Here is a 23,609-nt window from a genome sequence, read left to right as displayed (position 1 = left end):
TATTCATAGAAATAATTCTCATTGGGATTTCGTTTTGGCCAAATGACTTTTTCTACAATCGTTCAACGAAGCGAGATCATGTTGTGAAAATAATAACAGGAAAGCAAAAGTAAACAAAAAAAATAAACAAACAATCAATTACATGACAAAAATTATTTACGTGATTCGACAACGTGTTTACGCCTATAGATTTGCAAAGGATTTTATTATGCCAAAAAATTACAAAATATACTTTGGGACGAAATTTTATTGTTCAGGTGCTCACATTGTTCATAATGAGCATATTTATAGAGTTATACAGTGGAAGTCCTAATTTTTAATTTTCTATGATATTCGCTCGAGTAAAATGTTGAGCGCGCTTTGAGCAAACGTTTTGTCCAATGTTTGCTCGAGCGACCTGTAAAGTGAGACTTAATCAAACTCTCTGTCTGAGTTTTGCTCGAACCACCATATAGGATTGGGCCTCCAAGCCTAATTGAAAATTCACTCAAAAATCATAATGAATTATTGTCAAATCAGACTACTACAACAATAAATCAGACTCCACAAACCTAACATATTGTTAAAGTAATGAAGTTGCATCGAAAAAGTGAAAATCACCAACGACTTTTTCCCATGCAAAAGGCATACTCTATTGTAGCGAACAATAAACCAAAAGGAAAATGTGCTAAATTGTAAGACAGAAGTTTCCAACTCGACGTCGATTTATTGAACTTATCAAATTAACATCGATATATAGTTGTAAGTATTTCACAGCTCAAATATTAGAACTTGGTAATAATTTCATATGCCGTAACTGATCAGACTTCAAAGTTGAAGGATTAGGAGTAAATAACCTCAGGCTATATATTGTATATAATATAATCCACTTTTCACTGGGATTTGGATGGAAATTTTATATGTGGTGACTTAAAGCCGAAAAGGAAATTAATTAAGTAGTAAATTATATAAATGAAGGTCTCAAGTCTTAAATCTTAATTACGACTTGAGTTTCTCCATATTTCCTCTAGTTCTCTAGCAAAGGACTTTTGTCTTCCTACAACGATCGTAATATGATCCTTCTTCTCGATCACTTTGACACGGGCACGAGGTATTCTTTCTTTCACATTGTGGCTGCATTCAACAGGGATAAGTTCATCGTCTTGGCCATGGAACACGGCAACATCGCACTTAAGGTGGTCTCGGACTGCGTCCATGTACGCGTCAAGTTTGCTGGCGGTGCCGCAGATGATGTTGTGTAGGGTATGCCATGCAGCGTTGTGGGTATGCAGGAAGAAACCTTCAAGCAAGAATGTCCTAATCCTGTGTGCAAAAGAATTCAGAATAAAAGAGGAATTAATTCATTTAAGCTTAAATGTAAATAAGCTTATGGCCGGCAATTAGTATTGTAGACATGTAGATGTCTCTTTCAAAAAAGTCTTGGAATCAATTAAATTGATAGCCAACCAACCATGCACGCACATTAAATGTAAAGCCAATCAGTATTTCAACATCTGTACCCATCCATTGTTTGTACGTAGTACGTGACTTAATTTAGTCTGTACAGCATTTGACTAAGCTGCCCAAAATAGCGGGGAAGAAATTAATATTGGGAAATATTACTGCTAGCTCCCTCCCGCATGCATGTTGCTGTCCTATTACTGCATGTTGCATGCATCATATTTCTTATTTTTTCCAATTTTTAGAATAGAAGCAAGAGGCTGGCTAGCTGTATGCGTTGCAGTACTTTCGGTGGGAGTAAGATTTTGTTCATGTATATTATGAATTGAGTAAAGTAATCAAGAGTACTCGGAAAATTCTTGTATCTGAATTTGAGAGCTGCAAGCTAGTGAGATAGTAATAAACATCAAAGCAAGTCTTACTGTATTTATTACTCATTTAATGTTGTTCAAAATATTTATACAAGTAGCAATAAATATTGTGAGTCTTAATTTATGTATCTATTTCTCTCCCAATTGAGATCTTTTGAGTTCAAATAAGAACTTGAAACAAATTTTGTTTCGAGTAACCCATCTAAAAAAAGTATCTAAAAAAGATTTTGATGAGTCAATTCATTAGGGAGTATCGCTCGCTGTATGGTCAATCACCGATCGACTTGGACTAGAAACAACCCCATCAATATCAATGCGAGACTTGTTTCCAGTGCACAGGATACGACCGACCCCATCAATATTGTACCCATATATGACTCTTGCGTTGCACAGGAACCCCTTAAATATGGATCTGCCCCCCGCCAGATTGATCAACGACTCTTAACTGATCAGGGTGGACCATTTCCTTGCTGCTTCTTCCATAATTTTCTTTTACTCACTTTCGCTCGTTTGAAACATCTATTTTTTTCCCTTCTTTTTAATTTCTGATTCAAATAGTACTGCTAGATAAACTGTGCTACATGTGCTTATATTTTTGCTTATAATTTTATTTACAACACTCATTTTGTTAGTTTTTTTAATTTAAATTTTAAATTTCATGATTTTCAGCATATTAAAAACTGACATATAAAGAAGTAAATTTTTTATAAATTTTTTTTAAGTACATTTTGCATTTTTCTTTTCGAAAATGCCATCTATATAAATATATATGGATCAGGTATCTAGCACAAAGGATATATGACGACCTTCTAGTCTCCTATTTTTTTTAAACAATCTCATTAAACGGTGAAAGTGTTCAATTTGTACGTCACTTTCAAGTCAGAACCAAAGGGGAAAAAACAAAACAAATCATAAATTAAGAAGGAAAGGAAAAAAAAGGGTTGGATGAGGTTGGTGATTATTGATTAAGTTGGTACGCTGATTGGAATTTTTAAATATGCAGTATTTATAGGGAACCTAAAACATGATGCAGATGAAAAGGTGCATGTGTAAATAAATGGGATGATTATTGAATGTAATGCAAAGTTGGGTGCTTCGCCAGTCTTAATTAGGTGGTAGCTAGATGGATGGAGTTGATGATCAATAATTACCTGTTTCTAGTGACGAGTTTGGTGAGAAATTCCCACAATCGGTGGTTCTTGCAAATGAGCAGGCAAATTGTCCGGGAAATGTGCTCGTACCAGCATGCAATCGACGCTCCAAACGCAATCAGCGGCCACACACGCCTCGGAGCTACCCTTCTCATCACGTATTGTGTAGCTTGTGTTCCCTTTGGCACCGGGTAATATGGCTGCGATTTCATGTCAAATTTGTTGGAGTGGCTTGATTTACATCCGGGTGAAGTTAATAAAGATAATTTAACAACTAAGGGAATTACTTACTGGTGCAAGTAGGGTTAAGGATTTCACACAGCCAGGGTGCTTAACAGCGAGTGCAAGAGCCAAGATGCAACCTAAAGAATGAGCCACAATGTGCAAAGACTTGATTTTGTATGGTTCCAGCACGGACTGTTCTATCATGTCCAAGTGGTCCCTTAGCGTGTAAAGAGAGTCGGTTGGCTTTGGACTTCTTCCAAACCCAAGCAGATCAATGGCAAACAAGCGATATGTCGATTTAGCAGCGCTTGAGAAATTTGGAAAAAGCGTTTCTGTCCAAAATGCTGAAGATGAAATGAAGCCATGAATGAACAACACATCTTCTCGTGCTGTATCTGACATCATAAATACAGCATAAATACCAGACGGTCCAGACCAAATCTAATGTGAATTAATCTAAAAAAATGAATATCAATGAAGGTCCAAGTCCATGTTAATTATAGTTTTATGGTGTTTTAGCTATTACCTTTGGGTCCTTCGGCTCGAACGAACAGAGTTTCTTTGCAAGAAGAGTTCCAAGAAATGCAAAGTTTACAATCACAGTCAGACCACCTCGGGATCGGATGTAATTGCTGCTTTCCAATCTTTCCTTGGAGCATTTCAACAATGGTGGAGTTAACCGTGAATGTTGAGCGCACCGTGCCGTTCTTGATCTTCTCACAAGACTGTACATTGATGGTCCTGTCCGTGACCTTGAGCCTTTTAAGCTCGGTGACGGTCAAGTTCGAGACCTCGGACACCAGAGAAGGACGCGTATAGAGGGTGTCTGATATCTCCTCGAGTTGTAGCTTGCTGGAACTGAGGCAAACGATCTTAGATTTGCCTTGTTCGGATACCAAGATTTTTCCACTGCTAGTGATGGCTTCTTTGCCGGACGAGCAGTAACATGGCTTCCATTCGGCTTCCATGAAGAAATCAGCTAACTTGTAAAAATAACAAAGAAGGAAATCAAAAAGGTCTAGCAAAGAGAAGACAATGAAGCTCACTGCCTCGTTTATAACCCTGCCAGTTAATGTTAAAACCGATTTGGTTTTGCCCATGACAGCCATTATTTGATAACAAGATGATCAACTTCACTCAATAGTGGAATACACGCCCCAGAGACAGAAAGAGAGAATCACAATGAAAATGCGAAGGTACTCCTTGGCTTGATATATTCAAAAAGTGTCACCTGAAGTATTGACAGGCTCATGTGCAAATAGCTCACTTTTCTCTATTGATCTCTCCTCTTGACAAGCAAATGATCCTATGCTGCCAAGAAGATGATCAGAGCCAAGCGAAGAATATGGCTCGGGTACTTTTGATATTGTGCTAATGGGTTACAGTTGGCTCCCCCCATTCCCAATCTTCTTGACTTCTCCGAAATGATGTTCAATGTACTGGAAGCGTATGGGAGTGTTTCTCTTAAAAATTACTTGACAGAGAGAAAGAGAAGGTTTTTCTTTTTTTTTTTCTTTTCTTTTTTTTTTCTCCCGAGTGAGTGATGGAGCTGGGGTGTCGACAAACACTGAGATACAGATGTATGAATTCATTGTTTCATTTAACATGGTTTGCAGGTCAAGGAAAATGGTTAGGTGGTAGTTGAACCCCCAGATGAAGAAACAATTTCTCCTCAGCAAATATTTATCCCTAGTGTACGCTTTTTTCCTTTTTCTATATCATACGTGTTCCAATAGAAACAGCTTGTTTATAACAAAGACAGAAATGTTTCTTCTCTGCCTCTTAAACCCAAATTCAGAGAAAATAAATGGACCACTTTCTTGCTCATCACAAATTTGCTTCGTCGCTTTATTTTCTTATCCACTAGGTTGGCGTCATTGACCGATCGATCAAGGTCATGTCGAATATCATAGCCATAATATTGATCATGTTGGAGTTATATTAATTTATTGAGTTAACCGATGGTCAATCAATCTTGAGTTTTTACCGTTACGGTGATGATCATGTCTTATATATTTTCACATTAGCAGGCTATCATCTATTTTCTTATCATCTTTTTATCATTCTATGATATAGCGTTACATGATAGGTTCACAAATGAAATATAATAAATAGTCTTTAATAATCTAATGCCACATCATGATCAAATGATGAGAAGATGATGAAAATTAAGATCATGATGAGTAATATTACTCTTAACGAACGATGAAAATTACCAATTCTCATTAATAGATCAAAACTAAAACATCCATATAATTCAAAAATAAAAAAATAAATTGCCCATTCTCGACTAGGGAGGGATGGCAGAAGATCATGTCTCCCTTGCACCACTCCAGAATTGACTGGAGAGTAGCGGTTCTAATTCGTCCAACCATTGTCATGGGTGGGGAACCACCACAAAAGGAATTGATTCTAGAAGCACCCTCATCTTAACCGCACCTAATTAGCGATCGAGGTGGCTCGAGCAAATTAACCCTCTGATGATGAGTGTTGTAACTCATGATCTAGCCACAGGAATAGTGTTTTTTTTTTAAAAAAAAAAATAGTACAAGTTGGGGACTGAATATGTAATTAATCTTTTTTCTTTTACTTGAAACGAAATAAATGTCGATACCCCTAGCTAGTACTTATTGTAGGCCGTCTTAATTAGTCACATGACTTCCATCTCCATAGATAGATAGATAGCCAGCAACGCGGTACCCTTCGCCATGCATGCGGCCACCGTCCTAAAATATTGTTAATGTTAAGAATCATCGATATTGCATCATATCCGGCGCCCATACTGATCTTATCTGAAATGCTTTTAGGGCCAACGTCCAAGCGTAGGGGTCGGACATGCTTAATTCTATGCATGCATGATGGGAATTAACTTTATAAAGATCGTGATATTAAACACCTATGACCTATATATATATATATATAATATTATGAGTAATATTGCTACATGCAATCGTGCAATATATAAGCGCCGTGCAGTTACTTTGAAAAATAGTGGAGTTCACTATTAAAAAATTAATTTTTTTTCATGTGGGTCTCGTATATATTCATTTTTTTCAAAATAATTGCACGGTACTTACACACTTACGACTGCTACTGTCATTTCTCATAAATTATATATAAATCATAACAAGTACTTGTTCGGACCCCGGCCCATTATTCATTGATATATATATATATATATATATATATATATATATATAAGACCCAGCTAATTTGTCGACAGGAAGATATAATATATATATAGATTTTTTGATCGGTTAGTATTCCAAGTACGGTTAAGACAGATATATAACAAGTAAATTTTCTTTTTATCAGTTTAAATTTTTAAAATAATTTGTAATTTCATGCCAACAATTTGACATTATGCCGAGGATTAGTTTTTTTTTTCCTTCCGGTTATTAACCTCTTAGTCATAATAAATCAAATAATAACTTAAAGAAAATCTTGATCATCTGTATATAAATTACTTATAATAAGCGATGGATTTCATGCTCGGAAATCTTAACTGCGTACTACGTACGTACTATGATTCTGCTAAATGTGTTAATGTGTTAATGTCATGATGTGGCAGTGCCACATGATGACATTTTAACGATGTCGTGACATGATGGTGAGTATCCTCTTAGTTCCCCTCTTACACAAAATAAACTCGATAATTAATACGGTAGTTGCTAATAATCATCCTTTGTTCATTTTGGCAATCATTTCTGTTCCCTTGTCTTTACTTTTTCTAACCATAACCTGACCAATTGTATAAATCATCCAGAAATATGAGACATGCAGTCTATAACATCTACTGGGGCCCTGTAAATCTGCACATGATGATGCCCAGACGCAAACTTTGTCCTATGAAATTGACAATCCAAGCACATGGTAATTATCAAGTTCGATCGGCACCGGCCTATATATTATTTATTCCCCTTGTTCACCAGCAGACGTAACATACCTTTTTTTTTTTTTTTTTTTTTTTTTTTTTTTTTTTTTTTTTTTTTTTTTTTTTTTGCTTACCACGTCTTGCTGGTAGCTAGGAACCCACCTAGCTAGTAAATGATGGAGATTATTCATGGGCATTTTAGTCATTCCACGAATTGCATGTCCATGCATGAAGATGATCATCAATTCCAGACATTAAACATACGTACGTACGTTGTGAAGATCATGTGTCATCTGTTAACGTTATAGACCAAGTCTCCCAGGGAGACTCGTTCTTACCTGCTTTGACAGGGCCATGCGGATTGTGCTTCTGATCTCAACATGCAGTACTATGTCATAATTCTTACGTCCTCGATCTCAGCCATCCATCCGATTTTATTTAACTGTGTAAAGACTACTACAATCATGGGGCTTCCAAAACAATGGATATCTTTAGGTTTTCAAAGCGTTTCATATTCACTAGCTTTGTTCTTACTTCCTTTCATGTTTTGCCTAGTCTTTCTTTTACTTCATTCGTGTTTGGGGACTCCCTCGTGGATGCTGGGAACAATGACTACCTTTTCACCCTCTCAAAGGCAAATTCGCCACCTTATGGCATCGACTTCAAGCCTTCCGGTGGGCGGCCCACCGGAAGATTCACCAATGGTCGTACCATACCCGACATTATAGGTAATGCTACACTTTAAATGTTTGAAATTATATATACTAGGCTAATTTAATAAATCCCTAGGTTAAGGAAGACATAATATTGCAAGAGGAGTAACACTAGAGCACCACTGGGGCTCTGCTAGTGTATTTTATATGTTTTTTTTTTTTCTTGCTCTTTTTTTACATATATTCTTTTAACATTTTTAAATATTTGTAGAAAATAAAAAAATTCATAATATCATTAAAAAATACTTATTTATTCACGAAGTAAAAAAAAAAAAAAAATCCCAACTGGAAGACTAGTACTATATTGTTCTTGCCAGAGCTATATATAGTACTTATATATAATAACAAATTAAAATGTTTCTCACGGTGACCGATAATATATAACCTTATACATAGTAAAGTGACCTTTGTTCTATTGATTCTATACTTTTAATTAAAATGTTGTACCATGTATTTATGATCGATGATCTATGACGTATAGTTTTGGTGAAATATTATGATGAGAAATTAATGCTAATTAAAGCTGTACTTTTAGAAACTATTATTGCCGAGCTAGGTCATGAGGCAGAACATAATGACAAAAATAATGTATTGCAGTCTGATTGAACGTATTGTCTTGTTTCAATTAAAACAAATTTATATTCTCAAAAAAAATTAAAAAAAATTAAGATGATGATGATCGGCCTATTCCCAGGTCAGCATGCAGGTCAGGGGGATGAAAATTAAACGCAAGAAAGGGAGAATATTATATATATATATATATATATATATATTTATATATATATATATGCAAATCATGCCTTGATGTTTCATACTCCAGCAAGAAAATGCAATATATAACCTTCGCTACATGCATGTCATCGCGTCATCATTCAAGTGATCATGAAAAGTACTACTCATATGTCTGTCTATGTGTGATGTATCCAGCTAGCTTTCACAATATCAGTTTAATGACATTTTCTGTTCTAAGAAAGAGTGTCAAGGTTTTTAATGGGCTTGCATTAATCTAGTTGCATTTATAATCTCATGATCTTTCGCCATAAGGACGGTATCAAGTTCGGTTCCCTATATCTCCAATCCCCCTCATCAAAAAGGGGTTGGGATTGTGGATTTGTGCCCCATAAACCATATATACTTACATATTCAAATCATTTTCGATCGGTGGTACTAGTACTGATTTTGTTTAATACTGTACTGGAGAAATCAGGTCAAACCCTTGGAGCTGTGTCGTTTCCCCCACCTTACCTAGCACCAAATACTCAAGCTGATGCAATTCATAGAGGAATAAATTATGCTTCTGGAGCTTCAGGCATATTAGACAAAACAGGATCGCTGTTTGTAAGTATATATAATATTATACTTACACTGGGAATCTTATACTGCATTTCCTAATGCTATGATCAGTAATTCCCCCCTTTTGCAAGTATGTATATATATATATATATATATATATATATATTAGGAGGACCAATTTCCTTTATTATAAAATCATTTGGGTTTGTAAAGTACTGACTTGATATTTCTTCTCTAATTTTACATATAGATAGGAAGAATTCCGTTAAGTACTCAGGTGAACTATTTTGAGCAAAGTAGAAATTACATGGTAAATGTAATGGGAGAGAAACGTACAAAGGCATTCCTAAAGAAGGCAATATTCTCTTTAACGACTGGGTCCAATGATATGTTGAATTATGTTCAACCATCCATTCCCTTTCTTGGGGGTGACAAGGTTTCTCCCTCTACGCTCCAAGATTATATGGTTTTTAACTTGACCACACAGCTTAAGGTAAGAACTTATAAATTGGAAGAACATGGTGATATTTCTTCTTCAAGTTGGGATATTAGACTAGTTTTTTTTTTTTTTGGTTATGTTTGGCTTTATCATGTGTAGCGTTTACATGAATTGGGGGCTAGAAAGTTCGTTGTGGTTGGGATTGCACTACTGGGATGCATACCATTTGTTCGTGCGCTGAATTTACTACCAAGAGGAAAATGCTCAGTTGAGGTCAATACATTGATCCAAGGCTACAATCAGAGACTGAACTCAACACTAGATCAATTGAATCGACAGTTGGGACCAGAATCTGTATTTGTGTATGCAAACTCCTATGATGTTTTCTCGAGGATCATACTAAGTTATCGCCATTACGGTTGGACTAAAAACTTGAGCTTCTTTATTATAAGATTTTGTTTTCTTTTTTGGAATTGGGTCATTTTTACACCCTTTTTTCCTCCTTTTTTGGGTTATTGATAGGTTTTGAGAATGCCGATGAACCGTGCTGTGGAGGAAACTTCCCACCATTTATTTGCTTCAAGAGCAATAATAATGCAAGCACAGCCACATCTGTTCTGTGTGATGATCGATCGAAGTATGTGTTTTGGGATGCATATCACCCAACAGAAGCTGTCAATATCATCATTTCCAAAATGTTACTCGATGGTGATGAAAGCATTAGCTTTCCTATGAACTTCCGTGAACTTTACAACTACAACAACTCCTAGTAGCTTTCAAAAGAAGGACAGACTGCAGATTAATCTTCCAAAAATGTAATTCTCAGAAGAATTGAAATGTTCATGTATAGGTATGTTGAAGTGCTTAAAGATTGACATGCCTTTCAACCTTTGCAATTGCAGAATGATGTTGTAACTTGGAACGCCATGATAGTTGATGCAACCAAAGCATCCTCGACCCACGAACTGAAATAAAACTAGGCCATGAATATTATTATTTGAATAATTGTAGAAGAAGGCTAAAAGCTAGCAACCATCTAGAATAAACAAAGGTCAACTCTAGCTAAGGTTTCTGACTCAGCTATTAACTCCCACGACAAGTCAACGGCCTCCCCCCCCCCCCCCCCCCTTCACAATTTTTCTTTCCTAGCTCCCAACTAGAGTCGTTTCTTTTGAGATCCATCATCAATGAGAGTTCGAACTTCAAAGTGACCACTGCTTCCCCATGACAATTTTATTCTGTTTGTCAACTACCACCTACACATGATTAAATAAACTATGGCAATCAGGCAGAGATGCCCCATGCTTGCTTATATTTCAAGCACCTTATGTATCTTTGCTTTTCTTCGGACCAAAAAAGAATTTTGGAAAAATAAATAATTTATTAATTCCATTTGCCATGGCAGCGGAAGTGAGTTTGACAACCACATACAAAGAGTAATTATTAAAATATAGAGCCGATTCCTCTGTAAATGAATTTCTGACGCATGCAACCACGCACTGTACATTTATTGATTTATATTTGAATAATAATTTCGTACTGTTATTGAGTGTTTATTGTTTCCTTGCACTTTCGTTTTGTTTATTTGTGAAATTATCCAATTAAGTACTCATGTGTTGTATTATCACGTTCTACCAATTTAATCAATAAATTGATTAGTGATTAATAATGAAATAATTTGATAATCAATCAAATACATAATACGAACAAAGTGTGTTACACCAAATTTGATTGCAAAGAGAAACCCTTTAAAGAATTCTTTAAAAGTAAAACCCTATGAAGCAGCAAAACCCAGAAAAACCAATTTTATTATTTGAAAATCAGTTACAAGTAATTCTCAATTACAAAATCTTTGCTAATTCACTCTCTTACTTGACCCGACAAACGACATGTTTGCCTCTACTGCAGTAGTAGCTGAAACCTCTGATGATATTCAAATATTGGCTTCTCTACTGGAACTCCAACGGCTGAACTCGATTAGTCAATCTCACATATAAGCACTCAAAAAGACTCTCTAAAATCTCTGAAGCCAAAATCTTTACAGATCCTAACCAGTAGAATTTCTTAAATAAATAATCTGATAGGAATTTGATCTCTTGTAGGACTATGCTGACGGAATGAGTCTGGTAGAAATTTGATTTGCAATAGAACTCTGATGACATAAGGACTATGCTGTGAAAAACTTTGCCGACGCGTCTATTGACAACCAAGGTGTCGTTTGGATTCGAAGATGAGTTGGGATGTGTTGTGAATAGTAGTGAGATGGGTTGTGAATAGTAGTAAAATTTATGAGTTAAAGTTGATGAATAGTAGTAAATAGTAGTGAGATGAGTTGAGATGACTTGAAATGACTTCCGAATACAAACCACCAGCCTTTTCAATAGATGTAGTTTCCACTCAAAATCTTCATGGGATAATTCTAGACTACTTATAATTCAAATACATGCACTCTTGACTTATCTATAACATTATCTAACAACCTCTAGGTAAAATCAAAATAGCTCTAGGTAAAGTCAAAGTGTTTTGCATTCATCCAAATTACAAAAGCAAAGATAGGATAAACTCTCTCATTTTATTTACTTAGGCCCCGTTTAGATATCGAATTGAGTTGAGATGAATTGAATTTTTTATGAATAGTAGTGGGTTAAGATAGTAGAGTAAGTTTTGTTGGGCTCACCTAAGATGAGTTTAGATCTATTTATGGGAAACTGAAAAAGGTTGTGGGTCCCGTGTGTAAAGAGATGTTGAGTTGAAAAAGGTTGTGGGTCTAATGTGTAAAGAGGTTTTGAGTTGAGATAAGTTTAATGATTTAAAAGTTAGATGTTTGGACGTTAGACTCAGTTTAAAATTAGACTGAACTGAGAATCATCTCAATTTAGTCCAAGTTCCAAATGGGGCTTTAGTCATATCCAAACTTATCAACTTCGTTTGTTTTCAGAGATGAGATGAGATGATGAGATGAGTTGAGATTAAAGTTAAAAAATTGAATAAAAAATGGTTAGAATATATTTTTTAATATTATTTTTGTTTGGGATTTGAAAATGTTGAATTGTTTATTTTATTTTGTGTGAAAATTTGAGAATGTTGTAATGATGAGATAAGAGGTTTTCAATATTTTCAAAGTTTTGGATTTTAGTCTTGAAAACAAACTAGCCACTTAGTCCTAGCCAAACTTTTACATCTACAATATCCCCCTTTGGTGGATTGATAACAAAGCTAACTTGATGAATGTCTTGCATCTACAATCTCCCCATTTGATAGATTGGTGACAAAACCAACTTGATGAATGTAATATAAACTTGTCAAAAGTACAAATAGCAGACCCAGAAATCGAATAGAAATTCCAAACAAATAATCAAGAATAAAAAATACAGACATAGAACAGTGACTAAGATTAGTACTATCAAAATTTACAAGATTTAAAATCTAATTCAAAGTCTAACCATGTTCTTTTCCAACATCAAAATTATGTCCAGAATTAGAATAAACTAGAATTTAGTTCCCCCTCAATATTATACTTTATTAAACATAACAACAAAAATTCATTCAACTCCCCCTCAACAACACATTTACTTCAACTCCCCTAAATTTTACAATACCAAAAAAAAAAAAAAAAAATCAATTTGCTCCTCTAATATCTCCCCCTTTTTTGGTCACTAATCTGACAAATTTTAAACCTCCTCGTCATCAGAAACAGATCAATGCTGAATATTGTGTGGGAAGATGAGAATAAAATTCCTGATAAGACCCTTCCACAAATATGAAGAAACTCAACTCTACAATGCAATGTGAGTAAAATGATGAATGAACATGAATGCATGTAAAAAAATTGACAAATAAAAGAAAAAATTTGGTTGAGACAAAAAATCAAGCACTTGGTGGGCATAGCATGAAAACCTAAGCATATAAAGCATTAACCACCAAAAAATCCTTCTTAGTACATTAACAATTCAAACTTCATTCACAAAATACACATATTCACATCTTTAACATCAGAAATCTCAAATCTCAAGTCACAAATCAAACCAAACACCACAATTTCCCAAATAAGTGTGCGCCAAACACTAGAACGAGAGTAGGGGAGAAGCTAATCGAAGAGATCACTTACCTTGTTTGAGAGTCGTATAAATAATGAGGTCTCCTCAATTTTGAACACACAATCAAGTTGAAATCATGAGGGATGTGTAATACAGTGTTTGGCTAGGGCAGAAATAGTGAAGAGCCGTGAGTGAGAATATCGGGGAATGGGTGCCTATTGTGGGAACTAAGCGGCCTAAGTCACTTATAGACTTAATGTATTGCACACAAGTCTCTGACTCAAAGTCCCACTGGGACTTAAACTCTTAGACCAAATAAAACAGACCTACTAAAACACACATTCCAGACTATGCACCAGAAAAAATAGACCAAACAACCCAACAAACAAAGAATATAAAAATAAAAGATTAAAATTGATTGACCTAGAAAGAATATTTTTGAAAATTATTTTTCTTTTTTTTTTGAAAAAAATTGAGTCAATGTACATGCCTAAGTGCATCACAAGTCCAATCATCATGTCACTCACATTTCCAAAAATAAGATACACTCTCTTATTTACAACAATCACAATGTTTGTTTATACCTTATAAGTTCATCAATATCAAAGTTCATATGAGTGTGTGAGTGAAAATACTTACCTCAATGAATCATATATATGTATTTTTCATTTTTTTTATGTTATATTTTTTATTTCTTTCCATAGATACCCCCAAGGGATTGTCTCTCACCTTAAAAGTTAAACTTTATGCTAGGGCCTAGATACTTGAAAGAGTATCTCTCCTGAACAAAAGTTTGCACAACCCTTGATATGTCCATTTTGTTGCTCATTTTTTTCCGCAATGATTGGAGCAACCGTTTTTCATATAAGGACTTAAGAGACAAATCCGTGTAGGGCGTTTGTCTTTTTCTGCAATGAATAAACATAATTTCTTCTATATGGATCAAACATTTATGTCCGGCAATGGAGATCTCTTGCTTTTAGTACTAGGTTCAACTAATATTAGTCAATTTAAGGCATATACTCCCCTTTTCATGAGCACCGCTTAAATAATTATAGAATATAATAATACAGAATGTGAAAATAAGTTTCTCACAGTGAATTATAATTTGACTTTGTCAAGATGAACTATAATGTTAGCACACACAAAGTGAACTGCACAAAACAAAATGCTTCAAGTTAGGGAGTTGATTGAACCCGAATGCTCAAGACTTGGCACACACACGAAGCTTGCACCTTGCTCAATTACAAAATAGCTTGAACTGAGAGACAAAGCATAAAAATATAATACAACTCAACCAACCCTAACAGAAAAAAAAAAAAAAGGCAACTCGACTAAACCAAACAAAAAGAGATGCAAACAATTAAAAGAATGTAAAATGCATGTCCTAAACTAATGATGTGTAAGAACATGCAAGTGGTCATATCAATTTATGTCACACGACATATTCTTTGCCCACCTATTTAGCTTTGCATTTTGTCTAATCCATATCACTTTGCACAGTTTTTCCTTTGTTGAGAAAATAAAATCCTGCTACTTCACCAAGCTTAATGCTTATGGTAATTATTTGATGACTCAAGTTATCAACCTTGTTTTCTAAGTTCCTCTATTTTCTTGTAATTTTTCATTTTCCTTTTTTTTTTTTTTTTGGCAGTTTCTTAAATTAAAGCAGTGTGGTCTTATATGACCAAGCATACCACAAAAATGACAAGTAGGAGATAACTTACCTTTGTACTTACCTTGGTTGGGTTTCTTTGTCATTGATCTATCGTGTAAGGCTCTTGGAACATGAGTTTTAGACACGGCCTTCTTTGGAGCTTCCTCATCTTGACTTCTTTTAACAAAAATGATACATTTTGATGAAGTGGCAGCGAATGATAAGGCTTTAGGTTCCATACCTTGGGAAGTCATGTACCCCAAACCCATACAATCACAACTAAATTTTTGAAAACTCAACATCTCGTCAAGTTTCTGAAAGTTGCATTTTTTTCTTTGCATTCTTGAATCTTTTTTCAACTCATTCTCATGTACTCCTCATTGAGCATGTAACCTTGATACTTCAATTTCAGATATCTTTAGTGCCTCGGACAAGTTACTCTTCCTATTTTCCACAACTGTGAGCTTTTCATACAGCTTTTTATTTAATTTCTTCAATTTGACTACTTCCTAACATAGATCATTGTATACTTCTCATAAACTTAGCTCATGATTAGCCACAACTAGAGCAATCTCCGAATCACTATCATCAGTATCACTTTCAGATTTGATTAGATTAATATCAAAAAATTTACTATCAATAGCAGAAAAGGCTATAAATGAAGTTTCATCCTAAGATGATGAACTGGAATTTCAGAATCAAAACAATGACTAAGTGTGATGTTAAGAGCTTTTCCTTTGGTTCTTTTAAAGTTTGGACACTCAATTCTTATGTGACCATAACCCGAGTATTCAAGATACTGTGCCTTGTAATTTTCTCAGATTTTTCTTTATTCTATTTTTCTTTATAACTTTTCTTTGCAGGAAATTCTTTACCTCGTTTTTACTTTTCACTAGCTTTCTTGTTTAACAAGAACTTTTTGAATTTCCTTGCAATGAGATCTATATCCTTATCGTTCAGATCTTTTTCATCAGAAAAATCATCTCAATTTTCTTCCACAGGTTTTAAAGCAATAGACTTACCTTTTATTGTTTGAGGGAGAGATGACTCATATGTTTGTAAGGAGCCGACCAGTTCTTCAACCTTAATAGCATCCAAATCCTTACTTTCCTCAATAAATGTAACTTTCGGACGAAATCTTTCAAGCAAGGACCTTAAAATCTTTCTCACAACCCTTGAATCCTCCACCTTCTTGCCGACATTAAACCTTGAATTCACAATATCGTTAAGTTTAGTATAGAAATCATTAAAACTTTTTTCTTCCAACATTTTAATCTCTTCAAAATTTGAGGTTAATAACTGTAATTTTAAATTTTTTACAATCTTTATCCCCTCATGCGTAACCACCAAGATATCTCACGTTTCTTTAGCAATCTCACACATTGAGATTCTTTAAATTTATCTGGAGATACAACCATGAAAATAGTGTTAAGTCATTTGCTATTCCAATTGCAGTTGGTGATCTCATCTCTTGTCTAAGCATCAACAGTTGTTTCAAGTTTAGTCCATCCTCACTCAACTGCATACCACACGCACTCATCCAACGACTTGAGGAAAACCCTCATATAAACTTTTCAATATGCATAGTTTTTCCTATCAAAGTGTGGCAGGACATATAACCGACGACATAATCTACAGGGAGATACGAATCACACTTGAATGAGTGAACCACGCTCTGATACCAATTGAAATTACCCAAGTACCCCTGTATTGTATTACCATGTTCTACCAATTCAATCAATAAATTGGTTAATGATCAATAATGAAATAATTTGATAATCAACCAAAGATATAAAGCAAACAAAGTACGTTACACCAATTGCAATTACCTAAGTACCTATATTACTACGTTCTACCAATTCAATCAATAAATTGGTTAGTGATCAATAATAAAACAATTTGATAATCAACCAAATACATAAAGCAAACAAAGTGCATTACACCAAATTTGGTTACAAAGGGAAACCCTTTAAATAACTCTTTAAAGGTAAAACCCTAAAGGGCAACCAAATCCAGAAAAATCAATTTTATTATTTGAAAATTAGTTAGAAGTAATTCCCAATTATAAAATCTTTGCTAATTGACTCTCTTACTTAACCCGAAAAATGACCCATTTGCCTCTACTACAATAGCAGTCAGAATCTCTGACGATTTTCAAATATTGACTTCTCTACTGGAACTCCATCGACTGAACTCGATCAGTCAATCTCTAACATAGAGTAAGCATGCACTCAATGAGAGAAAAATAACTAGAAAATTTCTAGGTCTCACATATAAGCACTCGAAAAGACTCTCTAAAATCTCCAAGGCCAAAATCTCTACAGATCCTAGCCAATAGGATTTCTTTAATAAACAATATGATAGGAATTTGATCTACAGTAGGACTTTGCTGACAGAATGAGTTTGGTAGGAATATAATCTGCAGTAAGATTCTGCTGACAGAAGGACTCTACTGCGAAAAACTCTGCTGACGCGTCTGTTGACACTTGGTGCTAAGTCTTCTCAACAGATGTAGTTTCCATTCAAATTATTCACAGGATAATTCCAAGCTCCTTATAATTCGGATATATACACTCTTGACTTATTTACAATATTATCTAATAACCTCAAGATAAAATTAAAATAGTCCTAGATAAAGTCAAAGTGTTTTACATTCATCCAAATTACAAAATCAAAGATAAGATAAACTCTATAATCTTATTCATTTAGTCATATCCAAATCTATCAACTTAGTCACTTATTCTTAGCCAAACTTTTACATCTACAATTTGGTTTAAGAATAGAATAGAAATTCACCATTTGACTTGACAAGTAAGCCACGAGACTTGTTTAAATGCCCAATTATGGTTTTTAAAATGATAAAAGATATTTGCAATCGTGGAGTACGCAAATACCGAACAAATCTTTTTTAAAAAGTAAGTAAATACATGACTCACATGAAAAAGAAATTAATTTTTTAGTAGTTGACTCCACTCTTTTTCAAAATGAATGTGTGACTCCATGACTATATGTAGTAATACTCTTTAAAAATAGGCCTACTGAAAACACAGAAATCATAAATTCTGATCCTATACTTTTGCATGCATAATGATTTTGCCTTCTATTCCCAATGCTCTTAAGATTATAATAGAAAAATGAAGTATGCATGTTAATTGAAAGAGTATGTAAATATTTGTGTAATTGTTTTAGTTTTCAATGACCAAAACGTATTGTATATTCATGATATTTATAGTATGTACATGTACATCATTTGGGGATTACAATTCAAACAAACTAGCCTATTCAAACTAGATAAGATAAACCTTATCTCTTGATCATATCAACAACGTTTGAATTTAAACTAGGATCATTAATAACGGATGTAACAAATTGCTGGATTGGTTCCTCAGATGCATAGGACTCGGACTGAAATACAGATACTTGAGGGACTTCTCTAATATCTCTAACACCCCCCCCCCCCCAACAAGCTGAGGGAATGAGGTAGGACTTGAAGCTTGTCACATAGCCATTGAAACCGAGAGGAAGTTAGACCCTTTGCAAAGATGTCTGCGAGTTGATCAGCAGTGTATATAAACTTGAGGACAATATCGTTGTTGGCAACCTTTTCCCTAATGAATTGGAAGTCAATCTCTATATGTTTGGTGTAGGCATGTTATACGAGATTGGATGCTAAAGAGAGTGCACCTATGTTCTCACACCACAAGGTGGGAGGAGATGGTAAAGTTATGTGTAGATGATGTAGGAGCATATAGAGCCAGTAAGCTTCAACAATGGCATAAAAGAGAGCCCTACATTCAGCCTTAGTGTTGGAATGTGCAACAATGGACTGTTTCTTGGCAAACCAAGACATTAGACACGGTCCAAGAAAATTACCATAGTCTGTGGTTGATCTCTGATAGTCAGGGTCCCTGACTCAATCAGAATCACAGTAAACATCAAGTTGAATACAACATTTTTGATAGAACAAATCATGACCAATACTAACTTTAGGGTATCGTAACACTTGTTTGATAGCCATCCAAAGCACGTAAGTGGGTGAGTGCATAAATTGACATAGTTGATTGACATAATAAGCTATATCTAGACGAGTCAATGTGCATATTGTAAAGCATCGACAAGTTGTCGATAGCTAGTCACTTAAGATTCAGTCAAAAAAGAAACCTTATGGGCTGAATGTTTGGAGCCACTGGTGCAAGGAGCAGAGTAAGGCTTGGCACCAATCATCCTAGCTGCATAAAGAAAACCCAATATGTATTTTGATTAACATAGGTGTAGGCCAGCAATGTCATGTTAAGCTTCCATGCCAAGAAAATAGCCTAGATCACCGAGATCTTTCATAGCAAAAATACTTTTAAGCTGTTGAATAATTGAGAAAAGAGTAGTAGAGCAGGTGCTAGTGATTAGAATATCATCAACGTAGACAAGAACATATAGAGTGATAGAGTTTTGATGATAGACAAATAATGATGTATCAACAGTAGTGGTGCAAAATCCTAGCTCGCGAAGAACTTGAGAGAGACGCTGATACCATGCCCTTGAAGCCTGCATTAGGCCATACAAGACCTTGTGAAGGCGACACACATAATCAGGGTAAGTATATAACATCAATGAATCCACGAGGCTAATCCATATAAACAACCTCATCAAGATAGCCATGCAAGAACATGTTAGACACATCAAGTTGTCTAATACACCAATCAATGTTCACAGCAAGAACAAGAATAATGCGGGTGGTAGAAGACTTCACAACAAGACTGAAGGTTTCTATGAAAACAATTCCATTTTGCTAATAATAGCCTTTGGCGACAAGGCGTACTTTGAAATGCTCTACAGATCCATCTGATTTTCTCTTAATTTTGTATACCTATTTGTTGCACACTACATGCTTACTAAGAGGTCTAGGACACGAAGACCAAGTTCCGTTGGAAAGTAGAGCATCAAATTCATGTCCCATAGCAGCACGCCAAGCAGGAGAAGACAGTGCCTTGGAGTAACATGTAGGTTTGGTTTGGTCAAGCACAGTATTTAGGGCACAAAGAGGATGGTTGCTGGAGTAAAATAATTGATAGTTAAAGAATGCTCTAGAGTGCCTTGAGCCAGTCTGTGATCTAGTTAACATGGGATGACTTGCTGGAAAGGTATGGGCAGGCACAATAGAGGTTGTTGCTGTTGCAGCTAGGTCAACTGCTGCTTGAAATGAATCTTGAGAAGCTAAAGACATTGTTGTATCATTAGTTACGGAAGAATTGCTCAAAGGTATGGTGGAGAGGTTTCCAATGGTGACATTAGGGACATTTGTGCTGTAGAAAGAGAGTAATCTAGAGCTGGAATGATGGATGGAGAAGGATAAATACTTTAGTTTGGCTAAGGTTTAGTAGAGAGAATCTCAGTATGAGGGACAATCGATGCCAAGGAATAATCAGTGGAGGTGACTGGAACATGAAAGGTACTTTCATCGAACACAACATAATGGGTGACCATAACAACAAAGATGCATTGTTTGCTGTGAAACATTAGTTTATTAGACATGTAAGGTGAAGCATTGGAAAACAAGAGCAACCAAAGGAATAAAGATAAGAGTAATCAGGTTGACATTTAAAAAGTGTAGCATAAGGAGAGGAGTGATCTAAAATAGGTGTGGGAAGTCTGTTGATAAGAAGCACAACATTAAGAAAATATTTCACCTAGAAAGTTTTTGGAAGTTTAAAGTGAGCAAGCATTGAGAGTCCCATTTCCACAATGTGATGATGTTTGCTCAACAACCTCATTTTGTGGAGTAGTGTAGGGGTAGTTAATGTGATAAAAAATGTCATGGAATTCAAGGAATTTGGTGAATTGTTTGGAAACATATTTACCTCCTCCATCGGTTTGTATATGTTTGATAGAAAGAATGGGTTACTTTCTTGTCCTATCAATGCTTTCCTCTTATAGTAATGAGTTTGAGCCTCATCTCTAATCCAACATAATCACCCTTCTCTTCAATGATTCTGCTTGTGTGCAAGGTTCCATTGTTGTTGTCGATAGGACTTATGACCATAGGGTGCAAGATTCATGGTCTATGAATACCCTTACACAATCAATAATGAAGATATAATCAAGAAACAGTTAAAGGAAAATCAAACTGTAAAGTGACTAAATGCTCCAAGTGTTGTGAAACCAACGATGACAACAAAAATAAAAGCAAACAATCACACGACACAAAATTAAAGTGGTTTGGCAATGTGTCTATGTCCATAGAGCTGCATGATTTTTTATTCCAGAGGAGATTACAATCACAATTAATGAATTACAAAAGTACCTCTTTACTCACACAATCTCAACTCTCACTTTCTAAGACTTTTTCACTCTCAATATGCTATCCCACCTTTGCCTATTTTTTTCACTCTAATTTGTTGAACATACTCACAAGTGTTGTGAAACCAACGATGACAACAAAAATAAAAGCAAACAATCACACGACACAAAATTAAAGTGGTTCAGCAATGTGTTTATGTCCATAGAGTTGCATATTTTTTATTCCAGAGGATATATATATATATATATATATAGTGAAAATGAAGCTGGAAACCCAAAACGGAAAAAATTGGTTCTTCTCTTGAGTCGATGTCAAGCGTGCCTCGAGAGAATCGCCAATCTAACATTGGCTCGAGTGGTCTGTCAAGCGTTGCTTGATTGAATATTAGGGTTAATGCTTTGCTTGAGCCCAGGGTCACGCGAACCTTGAGCGAACCATCTGCTTGATTACGAACAGTTTGTCTGATATTCTCTCGAGCTCACTATCGAGTGCACCTCAAGCACGGGTTGAGCTTCGCTCGAGTACCAGGTAGAGTGACAGTCAAGCAAACTTTCCATCTGCGTATTTATTGCTCACAAACCAACCTCCACATGCAACCCAACAATCTCCCACATGGAGGCTGGTTCTCCGCATGCTAGCCACTGTTTTTAGCACAAGCCCTATCACTTCTGCAGCTCATAGCTCCCATCTTCAAGTCAGAAGATGCACCGACTCGACTTCAGTCTCTCATGGCATCGCCTTCAGTCAGCCCATCCACTGGGCTACTCACAACTACAATTGCATTGGAAAAATCTGGTCTCGCACCGACCTAGGTAACCTTAGCCAACTTCCCTAGGCTTACATGAGGAATAACAAAATTGACTCCATTTTACTTTCCCATATGATTCGCGAGATCAAGTCTGCTTTGACACACCTTCGTATTTTCCTGCACATCATTGGACCCTGATGTTAAGTACAAAGTGTTAGTTCTCTTACTACGTGCCAAGACTAGTGCACCTTTAGTGACATTCCATACTCCTCCTATAAACCCTACTGCATGACCACTTTCGTCTAGTTGTCCCACAAAGATTAGGCTTTTCTTCAGATCTGGAACGTGTTTAACTTGTTGCACAATCAACACACTCTTATTTGAAAATGCGATGTGTACATCACTCACTCCCATTACATCTAGTGCCTTTCCATCAGTAGTGTACATCTTCCTAAAATCACTAGCAACATAGTTATGCATGATCTCTCGATACGAGGTGCTATGGAACGAAAGCCCTGAATCCAACATCCAATTATTAACTAGACTGTGAACTGCAAGAATTAGTTCATCCTGTATTTCTTCAGCCACCGCGTTCAAGCTTCATCATCAGTGCTTTCTTATTTTGATAATCTCTCTTGATGTGGTCTAGCTTGCCACAATTCCAGCAAGTGATTTGTTGCCTAGATCTTGACTTACTCCAGCCCCTGTTCTTGGAACTTGACCGATCGTGTCTCCTGCCCTGATAGTCAACATTCAAGGCTAAACCCGAACTTCAGAACTCACCAGAATCTCTTATGCATACCTCCTTAGCAAGAATCATGCCATGTACATCATCGTAATTCAATTTCATCTGGCAAGTTGAATTACTCATTGTCATCCTCATGGCCTCCTAACTATTTGACAACAATGAAAACAGAATCAATGCTTTAATCTCGCCATCAAACTCAATCTCTACAGAAGACAATTAATTTGTGATCATATTAAAGTCATTTAAGTGTTGGGCCATAGACATAGATTCTGACATATTCAGATTGAATAGCTTTTTCATCAGATGCACCTAGTTATTTACTGACAGCCTTTTATACATATCGGACAAAGCCTCCATGAGATTTGTTGTGATTCTCTCCTTAATAACATTGTGTGCAAATGATCATGACAGTGTCAGTCGAATAATCCTAAGAACCTATCGATCTACTAGGTTCCAATCAACATCATCCATGCTTTCTAGTTTCTTTTCCAATAATGGAAGATAAAGTCTCTTCCCATAAAGGTAGTCCTCTATCTTCATCCTCTAGTACCCGAAGTCAGTGCCGTCAAATTTCTCGATCCCAGGTGCTTTCAATTTGTCTTCAGCCATCGTTCTCCC

The 23,609-nt window shown here is 35.6% G+C and overlaps 2 protein-coding genes and 1 long non-coding RNA gene across 3 annotated transcripts; 1 reads left to right on the top strand and 2 right to left on the bottom strand.

The window, feature by feature from the left end:
- Positions 1–902: 902 nt before the first annotated feature.
- On the bottom strand, positions 903–4,730 carry LOC121236218 (probable lysophospholipase BODYGUARD 3). Its single transcript, XM_041132757.1, has 4 exons — positions 3,714–4,730; positions 3,254–3,582; positions 2,963–3,162; positions 903–1,302 (listed from the first exon to the last, which is right to left on the bottom strand). Exons 1-4 carry the CDS (start codon positions 4,294–4,296, stop codon positions 975–977), a joined length of 1,440 nt encoding a protein of 479 aa, XP_040988691.1. The 5' UTR covers positions 4,297–4,730; the 3' UTR covers positions 903–974.
- A 2,812-nt stretch (positions 4,731–7,542) lies between these two features.
- Positions 7,543–10,476, top strand: LOC121235502 (GDSL esterase/lipase At5g41890). The gene is made up of 5 exons (XM_041131850.1): positions 7,543–7,789; positions 8,982–9,112; positions 9,318–9,560; positions 9,666–9,924; positions 10,029–10,476. Exons 1-5 carry the CDS (start codon positions 7,543–7,545, stop codon positions 10,274–10,276), a joined length of 1,128 nt encoding a protein of 375 aa, XP_040987784.1. The 3' UTR covers positions 10,277–10,476.
- An 874-nt stretch (positions 10,477–11,350) lies between these two features.
- LOC121268823 lies at positions 11,351–16,442 on the bottom strand. The gene is made up of 3 exons (XR_005941264.1): positions 16,307–16,442; positions 16,052–16,055; positions 11,351–11,361 (listed from the first exon to the last, which is right to left on the bottom strand). It is a non-coding gene; the product is annotated as an uncharacterized LOC121268823 (long non-coding RNA).
- Positions 16,443–23,609: the final 7,167 nt, after the last annotated feature.

This window comes from Juglans microcarpa x Juglans regia, chromosome 6D, assembly GCF_004785595.1.
Source record: "Juglans microcarpa x Juglans regia isolate MS1-56 chromosome 6D, Jm3101_v1.0, whole genome shotgun sequence".
Classification (NCBI taxonomy): Eukaryota; Viridiplantae; Streptophyta; class Magnoliopsida; order Fagales; family Juglandaceae; genus Juglans; species Juglans microcarpa x Juglans regia.
Note: the sequence above shows the minus strand (reverse complement) of the source record. Positions and strands in the feature narration are given on the sequence as shown.